Source organism: Vicia villosa, linkage group LG2, assembly GCF_029867415.1.
Source record: "Vicia villosa cultivar HV-30 ecotype Madison, WI linkage group LG2, Vvil1.0, whole genome shotgun sequence".
NCBI lineage: Eukaryota > Viridiplantae > Streptophyta > Magnoliopsida > Fabales > Fabaceae > Vicia > Vicia villosa.
In genome coordinates this window covers 61,291,379-61,302,705 of record NC_081181.1, presented here as the reverse complement: position 1 = coordinate 61,302,705, position 11,327 = coordinate 61,291,379, and the positions used below count along the sequence as shown (strand labels likewise).

General features: G+C 44.0%; 2 protein-coding genes across 2 annotated transcripts; both read right to left on the bottom strand.

The window, feature by feature from the left end:
- Nucleotides 1–333: 333 nt before the first annotated feature.
- LOC131649178 (uncharacterized) lies at nucleotides 334–6,071 on the bottom strand (the record flags this gene model as incomplete). Its single annotated transcript, XM_058918930.1, has 5 exons — nucleotides 5,913–6,071; nucleotides 2,046–3,522; nucleotides 1,278–1,970; nucleotides 845–1,190; nucleotides 334–736 (listed from the first exon to the last, which is right to left on the bottom strand). Coding segments are annotated over exons 1-5 (3,078 nt in total), but the record flags the coding sequence as incomplete, so codon positions are not given.
- Nucleotides 6,072–7,573: 1,502 nt separating this feature from the next.
- On the bottom strand, nucleotides 7,574–9,546 carry LOC131649177 (uncharacterized). The gene is made up of 2 exons (XM_058918929.1): nucleotides 8,063–9,546; nucleotides 7,574–7,670 (listed from the first exon to the last, which is right to left on the bottom strand). Exons 1-2 carry the CDS (start codon nucleotides 9,544–9,546, stop codon nucleotides 7,574–7,576), a joined length of 1,581 nt encoding a protein of 526 aa, XP_058774912.1.
- Nucleotides 9,547–11,327: the final 1,781 nt, after the last annotated feature.

The window sequence follows — 11,327 nt, the reverse complement described above, 5'->3', positions numbered from 1 at the left end:
TCCCATATCCCCGATCCTCTCAATGCTTTGCTTCAGAAGGGTAGTGGTTGGATTGATCTGTCCGTTCTGCCAAGGGCTTATAATGGTCTTTGTGAAGGATATTCAGACTGCAGCCTCTCGCTTTTAATCCCTAACTTTTGCCTGGATCGCCCTTTCGGGTTTTCAACCCAGCGGGATGCCCTTTTTTGCCTAAGCCGCCCTTTCGGGTTTTCAACTTAGCGGGTTATTCTCTTTTTGTTTTATCCCTAATTTTTGCCCAAACCCTTTTGGTTTGCCGGGATGCCCTTATTTTTGCCTAGGTACGTCGACCTAGCGGGTCTTTTATGCGTAGTATTTTTTGACTGAGTCTGAATTGACTGGAAGCGGAACGTCTTCCCCATCCATCTTCGTCAGGATTAAAGCACCACCTGAAAATGATTTCTTCACAATGTATGGTCCCTCATAGTTGGGAGTCCATTTGCCCCTCGGATCGGTGTGAATTGGCAAGATTTTCCTTACAACTAGGTCACCTGTGTGGAATTCTCGAGGCCGAATCTTCTTGTCATACGCTTTCTTGATCCTCTTTTGGTACAACTGGCCATGGCAGATAGCAGATAAGCGTTTTTCCTCAATCAGATTGAGATGATCAAGCCTCGTTTGAACCCATTCTATTTCATCGAGTTTGGCGTCCATCAAGACTCTCAACGAAGGAATTTCCACTTCGACAGGTAGTACGGCCTCCATGCCGTAGACAAGAGAGAAGGGAGTTGCCCCAGTTGAAGTACGAACAGAAGTTCTATAGCCATGCAAAGCAAATGGCAACATCTCATGCCAATCTTTATACGTTCTAACCATCTTCTGGACAATCTTCTTTATATTCTTGTTAGCAGCTTCGACGGCGCCATTCATCTTTGGCCGATAGGGTGATGAATTGTGATGTTCAATCTTGAACTCTTCACACAACTCTGCCATCATTTGGTTATTAAGATTGGACCCATTATCAGTGATGATCTTGTTTGGAATCCCATACCGGCATATGATCTCTTTCTTGATGAAGCGAGTAACGACTTGCTTGGTTACATTCTTGTAAGAAGCAGCTTCAACCCATTTGGTGAAGTAGTCGATAGCAACAAGAATAAATCTGTGTCCATTCGAAGCTTGCGGCTCTACCCGTCCGATCATGTCTATGCCCCACATAGCAAAGGGCCAAGGTGATGTCAGAACATTCAAAGGAGTTGGAGGAACATGGATTCTGTCAGCATACACTTGACATTTGTGACATTTCTTCACATACACATAACAATCACTTTCAATTGTCATCCAATAATACCCTGCTCGTAAGATCTTTTTTGCCATAGAATGTCCATTGGAGTGAGTGCCAAAAGATCCTTCATGAATTTCCCGCATGATCAATTCCGCTTCGTGTCTATCCACGCATCTGAGCAAAACTGAATCATAGTTTCTTTTGTACAGGACGTCTCCTGACAAGAAGAACTTGGATGCTAACCTTCGCAGCGTTCGCTTATCACCAATCGTAGCATCTTCGGGATACTCTTGCTTCTCAACATACCTCTTGATGTCGTAATACCATGGCTTTTCATCATACACATCTTCAGTAGTGAGACAATGAGCAGGGAATACATGGGCAGGTTCCTTGTAACGGAGGATCGTTATGTCTGGTACTTCTTTAGGGGAGCTAACTCTGAACATAGCCGCCAAAGTAGCCAAAGCATCTGCCAATTGATTTTCCTCTCGGGGGATGTGGTTGAAAGTGATCTCCTCGAAAGCGGGCAACAACTCCAAGATATAGTCCCTATAAGGAACTAAATTGGGATGTCGTGTTTCCCAATCACCTCTCACTTGATGTATAACCAAGGCAGAATCCCCATACACCTCAAGGATCTTGATCCTCATATCAATGGCCGCTTCGAGACCCATTATGCAAGCTTCGTATTCTGCGACATTGTTTGTGCAATCAAAGCATATTCTAGCTGTGAAAGGGATGTGAGTTTGACGAGGAGAAGTCAAAACTGCCCCAATACCATGGCCCATAGCATTTGATGCACCATCGAACGTGAGAGTCCATCGCTCCCCTGGTTCGGGTCCTTCATTATCATCCAGTTTCATGATATCTTCATCAGGAAAGTCAAACTTCATTGACTGATACTCTTCTAATGGCTGATGAGCAAGATGATCTGCAAGGACACTTCCTTTGATGGCCTTCTGTGTGACGTACTGGATGTCATATTCTGATAAAAGCATTTGCCATCGGGCTAGTCTTCCTGTGAGAGCCGGCTTTTCAAAGATGTACTTTATCGGGTCCATTTTGGAGATCAATAGAGTAGTGTGAGTCAACATATACTGCCTCAGTCGGCGAGCAGCCCATACCAAAGCACAGCAAGTTTTCTCGAGTAGTGAGTAGCGGGATTCACAATCGGTAAACTTTTTGCTCAGGTAATAAATGGCGCACTCTTTTCGACCAGACTCGTCATGTTGGCCCAGCACACACCCCATAGATCCTTCAAGCACAGTTAAGTACATAAGGAGCGGCCTCCCAGGAACCGGAGGCATGAGAATGGGTGGCTCTTGGAGGTACTGTTTAATCTTTTCAAAGGCTTCCTGACAATGATCATCCCATCGGATATCTTGGTTCTTGCGCAGCAGTTTAAAGATGGGTTCACAGGTATCAGTGAGATGAGAAATGAACCTGGCTATGTAATTCAATCTCCCAAGGAACCCCCGGACCTCTTTTTCGTTCTTTGGTGCTGGCATATTCTGTATTGCTCTTACTTTGTCAGGGTCGACCTCAATCCCTCGTTGGCTCACAATGAATCCAAGTAATTTTCCAGATCGCACTCCAAAAGTGCACTTGTTTGGATTAAGCCTCAACTTGAATTTACGCAAACGAGCAAATAACTTCTCAAGGTATACCAGATGTTCCTCCTCAGTTTGGGATTTTGCAATCATATCATCGACGTACACCTCAATCTCCTTATGGATCATATCATGGAAAAGGGTCACCATAGCTCGTTGATATGTTGCACCAGCATTCTTAAGACCAAAAGGCATCACCTTATAACAATACGTACCCCACGGAGTGGTAAAAGTAGTCTTGGTCATATCTTCAGGAGCCATTTTTATTTGATTATAGCCAGAAAAACCATCCATGAAGGAGAATACTGAATACTGAGCAGTGTTGTCGACTAGCACATCAATATGGGGCAGAGGGAAATCATCCTTCGGACTTGCCCTATTCAAATCTCGGTAGTCAACACACATGCGTACTTTTCCGTCCTTCTTAGGAACGGGTACTATGTTTGCAATCCAAGGAGGATACTCGCACACAGATAAGAAACCAGCCTTCAACTGTTTTTCAACTTCTTCCTTGATTTTCAAAGCCATATCAGGTCGAGTTCTCCGTGGTTTTTGTTTTACCGGCGGACATTCTGGTTTGAGAGGTAGCCTGTGCATAACTATATCCGTGTCTAAACCAGGCATGTCTTCATATGACCAGGCGAAGATATCAACATACTCTCGAAGCAACTCAATCAACCTTCTTTTTACATCACTTTCCAAAGCGGCGCCTATCTTGACTTCTCTCTTTGCTTCTTCTGTACCGAGGTTGATGATTTCTATGGCTTCCTGATGTGGCTGAATAGATTTCTCTTCTTGTCTCAAAAGTCTTGCCAATTCCTCGGGGACTTCACAATCTTCCCCACTATCCTCATCAGCTTGGTCAATTGGATTCTCAAGGATATTAAGACGCGGAACTGTAACATTATCATTTTTGATGGAATTCGAGCCAGATCTGCACGATGGATGATTTATGCCTTAGAATGCAACACATAAAAGAGAAAGAAAAAGCTTTGCCATCTTTGAAAAAGTTTTTTAAAGTAAAACAAAAATGAAAGAAATGGAACAGTAATTGCATGCGAAGATATGATTTTCATTCAATATTAAACAAATTGAAACAACATGGGGGCCCTTCTTTATACAAGCGGTCAAAATGCTTAGGGCGAAGCATATGACTTATCGAAACAAGAAAATTACATCTCCATAAAAGTGACTCTGGGGACGTCCAAGATAGTCCAATTGTTGAGTTCCTGTCCAGGCGCAGCATGGCAAATGAATTTGGAGAGATCTTCTTCATCATCATCATCCATGGCGAGAACCTGACTTCCAGAACTGGTGCTTGCACTGACGAACACTTGAGAAATGGGGGGAATCACCTTCTTTCCAGGAATTATGTTGAGCTGAGTAGAGGAAGATGGTTGATACCCAAGGCCATACTTGTCTCGCTTCTCATGAACATCAATCAACTTACCCCAAGCACTATGGGGAGTACCAGCTTCTAAGAAAGCCTTAGCATCATTCAGAGACGAGAGGGGTGCTCCGAGTTCTTTCTTATTTTCAACGACGGGGAGTTTATCAACCGTCACAATTTCTAGGGCCTGAAAAGGTGTCTCTTGTATCTCTCCCTCCACTTCAACATAACGGTATGACGCCAGATTATTGACGATCAAATCCTCTTCACCAGTGATCACAACAATCTTGTCATTCACAACGAATTTCAAACACTGATGGAGGGTAGATGTCACAGCTCCAGCAGCATGGATCCAAGGACGTCCCAAGAGGCAAGTGTATGAAGGATTTATATCCATGACATAGAAGGCAATATAGAACATGTGAGGGCCAATCAAAACAGGCAGATCAATTTCCCCTTCTACGGACCTTCTGGAGCCATCAAACGCTCTGACACTCATAGTGCATGGTCTCATCATAATCCCATCCATACTCAGCTTAAACAAAGTAGTCTTGGGCATCACATTAAGAGAAGAACCGGTATCAATCAGAACCCGAGACAACACAGCATCCAGACACTTGACGGAGATATGCAACGCCTTGTTGTGCGCTCTACCCTCAGGCGGAAGCTCATCATCAGAGAAACCCAAACAATTACCAGCAGCAATGTTGGTCACAACCCCTTCAAACTGAGGCACGGTAATGTCTTGAGTAACGTGAGCGGAAGCCAGAACTTTCATCAGAGCATCACGATGAGCTTCAGAATGCACCAAGAGAGACAAGATGGAGATCTTGGCTTGGGTCTGATCAAGTTGGTCAATCACTTTGTAATCACTTTTCTTAATGATCTTCAAGAGTTGCTCGGCGTCTTGTGCATTACGTGTTACCGGAGGATCAACAGCAACTTGTTTTCCTTTTGCTTGTGTACTAGCCTCTTTATTGGTCTCTTTAGGAAGTGGAGGAGGGGCAGCAAAGATCCGACCACTACGGGTAATGCCACTAGTGCCAGTAATATTAGTGATGCTCGAACTACCCACTGGAGGACAATCATATTTCTTCCCTCGAATATACACGGCATTATAGCTCCAAGGGACAGCCTTAGAATCATTCACAGGAGAAGGAACAAGAGACGAGGATGGAGGGGTCGAAGGAGCATCTGGAACCTGAATAACCAAAGGAGTCCTCGGAGCCTGAATGACCAAGGGAGTTCTCGGAGCACGAATGACCAAAGGAGTACTCTGATTCTTTGACACCTCAGCAGGATGGTAAGGTATCTCTAGAGTAGCCACATCTTCGACAGGAAAGACCCTTTCCACTCTAAGAACACCTTCATCCATTAGTTTCTGAATTTCTTCTTTCAACCTAGTGCATTCCTCGGGGTTAGAAGAACATTGCAAACAGTAATCATGTAGTTCACACAAAACCTTTTGTTGCATAAGATATTCTCTGACAACTGCTAGCGGCATCCTTAACTCATTAACATCACTCACTAGGATCTGATCATCACATAACTCAATAGCATTGGTCGCACCAGCATGAGGAGGCATAGGATTATTCTGCACATTAGGACCAGTAGGAGTGAACGAGATGAGCTTGTCATCGAGAAGATCCTGGACTTTCCACTTGAATGCCCTGCATTTCTCAATTGTGTGGCCGGGGGCCCCAGAATGAAATTCACAATGAGCATTCGCATCATACCCAGGAGGAAGAGGGTCAGGTGGAGGACCCATTTCGCGGAGTTGTACTAATTGACCAGCAAGTAATTGGGGAAGAAGCTGAGCATACGACATTGGAACCGGATCTATACGCCTGTCAGGGTATCTTTGCCTCTGTGGACCTCTTTGACCTTGAGGCCTAGGATTCTGTTGGCGATTCTGAGAAACAGCAGCTTGTTGTTGTGGTACGAAAGGCTGTTGGGGTGCCATCCATGGTTGTGGAAGAGCAGCAGCATATGCTTGAGGGACATACGGACCTGGAACAGCATAAGGCATCGGATAATAAGGAGGTGGAACAGCAGAATATGCAGGAGCTCGACCTTGGTCAACAGAGGCAGTGCTAGTCTCACCTTCCTTCTTCTTCATAAACCCGGAATACGGCTTCTTACCATTACCACTTGAGTTGCTAGGATTAGTAACTCCTTGAATGGTACCAGCTTTGACACAGTTCTCAACCCTCTCACCAATGATGACCACATCCGAAAAAGAAGGAGAAGTATTACTACCCATGTGCTGAAGATACGGCCCTTTCAGAGTTCCCATAAACAGATCAATCAATTCTCGGTCCAATAAGGGAGGTTGAACTCGAGCAGCAAGTTCACGCCATCTCTGGGCGTATTCCTTAAAGGACTCTTCAGATTTCTGTGACATATTCTGTAGCTGGGCACGGCTGGGAGCCATAGCGGTATTGTAGTGGTATTGTTTCAAGAAGGCGTCGACAAGTTGTCCCCAAGTACTGACATTAGACCTCTCAAGTTTCATGTACCATTCCAACGGGGCTCCAGTGAGACTATCCTGAAAGAAATGCATCAGCAGAGGCTCGTTCTCAGCATGAGCAGCCATTTTACGGCAGTAGGAACGAATGTGAGTCTCTGGACAGGTGACTCCCTTGTATTTATCAAAATCTGGCACTTTGAACTTCGGGGGAATAACAATCCCAGGTACCAAGCACATAGCAGCAGTGTCGAAACTCGAAGTTTTAGCAACCTCAACAGCCTTAAGACGTTCTTCAAGGGCTTGGTACATCTTAGCAGTCTCGGTCAACTCAGTAGTGAGATCATGTTCAAGATCAATAACCTCATGGTGGTCGTCCACCACCTTAAGCGTCTCATTAATAGGAGTCTCTTTAGTTTTCACCCCTCCGTCAGCAGAATTGGTAGGAGTATCTTTGACCAAACTAGCGACACTCTTTCTGAGTTCATCCTGTCCTTGAACAACGGCATGGAGAGTCTCCATAAGTTGGGCCATTCTTTCCCCCATAACATCCATATCCCTACGGAGGGCAGCTTGATTCTGTTCAAATTGTTCCATGATTCTCTCGTTACTCCTGGTGCGGTAAGGATGTAAGAAAGTCAGCTTCGTCGTCGGGAAAGAAATCTGTTGCTGAAAAGGACCCCAATTAGTTTCTTATGCAATAACCTGAAAAATGCAATGTGATAATGTGAATGTATGAGTGCATGTGTGCGTATGATGTGTTGTGTCATTTTCAGGGTATCCACAGTAAGATTGATAGTCAAGAACAAATAACAACGTGACGAGAGAGATATCAAGTGGAAACGGAAAGCAATTCATTTCATTCATAATAGCCCCCTAAGGCGAGTAGGTTCAAACACAAATAACAATGTCTCAATATAAAGAGCAATAGAGACCCCATCCAACAAGTCTGGTGGTGATCTACAAACAAATTCAGTTATCAATTCATCTCAATGTAGAACAAAGGCCCTCCTTGTCTGAAATGGGCGTCACTCCACTTCTTTGTTTCGTCAAATAGCTTCTTAGTCGTCTCCCGATCTCTTCCTTTGACAAGGCTTTGGATCACTTCATCTTTTCGGAATAACTGTGTGTCTAGATTCTTGCAGCAATCCCTAAGTTCTTCACACCCTTTGCATTCTGGGATATAGGTCTTCTCACGTGCATTTGCTTCACTCATCATTTGATCTCTGAGCTTGACATTCTCTTCAGCTAGTCGGGCGGTGCGGAGGTGACTTCCTTTCAGTTGGGTCTCAACTGCTATTCTCTGAGTGGTCTCCTCTTCCAGTTTCTTCTTCATGGTCCTCAACTCATACTTGGTTTCTTTCTCCAGTCGGAGCTTGTGGGCTTTCAGGTCTTCTTGATACTCTCGTCTGAGCTTCTCTTTTTCTTCCTTTATAGCCTTTTCTATAACCTTTTGAGGATCTTCAGTAGGAGTGACAACAGCTTTTCCGTCCTTTTCAGTTCTAACCCTCTTCCTGGCTTGAGAAGACTCTCCTTTGAGAGTTTTAAGTTCACGGGCCAGTTCATTCTTTGTCTGTTTAAGGAAATAGCGCTTCAAATCCATATCCCTATCTTTCTCTTTCAGTCTCAAATTGGCGACGCGGACCTGGTCAAAACGTTCCCTTGATACCATAGTTTCTGATATCTTCGGAGGTTGTGCATATAAGAGGGGGACCCTCGGGAATGGTAACAGAAGTGTCTTGACTCTCTCCTTAACCCAATCGGCATAGGGCTCCATAGCAATGGCATTCTTGGCTCCCAGAGTGGATCTCTCACCTATATGAATGTTGTTCCAGGCTTTCCTGATTTCCTCAAGTGCTACAGGGTCAGCTCCTTTCTCAAAGTATACGGATTGGTAAATCTCCCTATCCGAAGGCCCACTCTTCATGGTATAGCCCAACTGACGAAGGGCTAGAACTGGGTTGTAGTTAATACATCCTCTTGTCCCAATGAGCGGGACGTTACCAAAGTTTCCGCACCTGATAATGACTTCAGATATGCCTGTTCGGAATTGATACCATACGATGTCGTTTGCAGTAAGTCCCATGATTCTCTGAGACCATTTCTGAGTAGAGGTAACAAACGGACCACTAGCAGGCAAGTGAGATTTGAACCATTTATATAACAGCGGCAAGCAACCTCTAATAGCCCCTCTTTTACCATGCCGAGAGTGAATGGAATAATATGTGTCAGCCAATAGGGTGGGTATTGGATTCTTGTCCATAAAAAGACATACAGCAGCCAAATCAACGAACTTGTGAATGTTGGGAAACATCACAATTCCATAGATCAGAGCGGCCAAAATAGCATTGAAAGCCTCCCAAATTCCTTTGTCGGCAAATTCTTGAGCTTTTTCAACCAGGAAACTCATGTGGAAGCCATGAGTATCACCCTTCTTCTTCCAGTTATCATGAACATCCCCCAAGCTCAAATAAAGAGCCTTGGCAATGTAATCCATCCTAGGTTTCTCTGGGACACAAACAAAAGGCACTCTGTGTTGAATCTTGATGTTGAGGAGGTAAGAGTACTCTTCGAGAGTGGGAGCTAGCTGATAATCTGAAAATGTGAAACAACGGATATCTGGGTCGTAGAACTGAAGAAGAGTAGATAAGGCCCATTCGTCGACACGCGAATACAGAAGAGATAATATGTTGCCATAGTTGCCACTGAACACTGTTTCATTATGACCAGTGACCAATTCACCCAATTGTCCCAATTGAACCATACCCTCGCGATGGAAAGTATAAGTGTGTGTGCTCCTCGTAGTTTCTCGGTTGGTGGTCACGTTGTTATCCATTCTTGACGGAAATTGATATTTTCTGGATACCCTGAAAAATGACATGCAAATGAGAATTAACCTCTTTTTTTTTCTTTTTCTTTCTTTTTCTTTTTTTCTTTTTTCTTTCTTTTTTTTTTTGAAATGTAAACATGCTATGATGAAAATGATGCAGATTGGGTCCCCACGACATAGAGGGACCAAGGCAATAATTCCGAGCAAGAAGATGTCATAGGATCAAAGGTTCGGCATAGATCAGAGAACCAGAAGAACCATAATCATCAATAGAACCAAATAGTCACCCACAGAACCAAATAGTCACCAACGGTACCTGTCATGTATATCCCTCCCCACTCACGGGTGTAGTCTAGGTCAGGGTAGGTCAAAATGGCAACCAGCGTTATCAGTCCTCCTGAGGCACCAATGTTGTTGCATCTACATGCCAACAATGATACCCCATTTGGACCTCGACTGGGCGTGGGTCTCATGATCGCACTAGACAAGACCTGACATCTCATCGGCGTCATGACTATCCACTCTATCCTAGGTATCCTATGTGTCACTCTGGCCTGGGTATTGGGCCTTTTACCTCATAGAAACAATCCCACCCAACCTGCAAAACAGAACAGAAGACCCCAAGGAACACAGAATATAATCCATATGCATAATGTGCAAACAGAAATAAACATGATATGCAAGCAGAAGAATAAACATGCAAACATATATACAAGGTATAGACATAAACAAATAAACACCCAGTAAATAAACAAACAAACGCAAGCTAGGATCGACTCGCTAAGGATGGACCAGCAACAGGTCTAGCAACATCCCCAGCAGAGTCGCCAGCTGTCGCACGCTCGCGAAAAATGAACAGAGTCGCCACCAATATATTTATCCCATAAGGGAAAGGAATATCAGAAAACCTAACAAAGGAAGGAACAGGGTCTTGCGACCAGAGAATCAAGGTACGGGAGTCGGTTACGCAAGGGGAAGGTATTAGCACCCCTCGCGCCCATCGTACTCGATGGTATCCGCCTATGTTTGTTTCTATCTAAAGGGTGTCTAACTATGTCTATGTCTAAATGCGAAATGAATGCAGAATGTAGGGAAAATAAAGAATTGTACTCGCACGGGCCCTACCCCGCTGCCTACGTATCCTTTTCAGGAATCAGAGTTACCGTAGCTCGGCTCACGATTTTCTGTTTGTTTTTGTGTTTTTTAGTTGGGCGGCGTTAACGCTCACGCTCTTGCACAAGGGGACAGCCTAGGATGCAATGGAGCGGAGATAACTTGCCCTTAGAAAGGAGAAAAAGAGAGATTGGTTTGTGTCTTTTAGGGTAATTCCATGATGACGAGAACCCACTACAAGGTCTCGCATCACTTCCTCACTTTTGTTTTAAGTCTGAACATTTATTAGGTTTTTTGAAGTGTTTTTGGTTGGTGTTTTTTATGGGGATTTTATTTTGTGACTTAGATCATACCAAAAAGAGTTTTTTGTTTTGTTTTTGAATATTTAGAGAACGCACATCGAGGCCTACGCCACAATCGTTTCTCTAAATAACGGTTAAGAAATACATCGAGGCTTCACACCTCAATCATTTCTTCTCCGCTAAGTAAAAGAGATACAAAAAGAGTTTTTTATGAATATTTAGAGAATGCACATCGAGGCCTACGCCACAATCGTTTCTCTAAATAACGGTTAAGAAATACACCGAGGCTTCACACCTCAATCATTTCTTCTCCGTTTAAGTAGGAAAGAACATTCATCGAGGCCTACACCTCAATCATTTCTTTCCTACCAT

What these genes read in the sequence shown, in the direction of transcription:
- LOC131649177 (XM_058918929.1), bottom strand. Translation starts at nt 9,546, where the DNA reads ATGGATAACAACGTGACCACCAACCGAGAAACTACGAGGAGCACACAC. An exon ending in CGACTGGAGAAAGAAACCAA is followed by an intron (nt 7,671 to 8,062) that starts GTATGAGTTGAG and finishes ATTTGTTTGTAG; the next exon opens with ATCACCACCAGACTTGTTGG.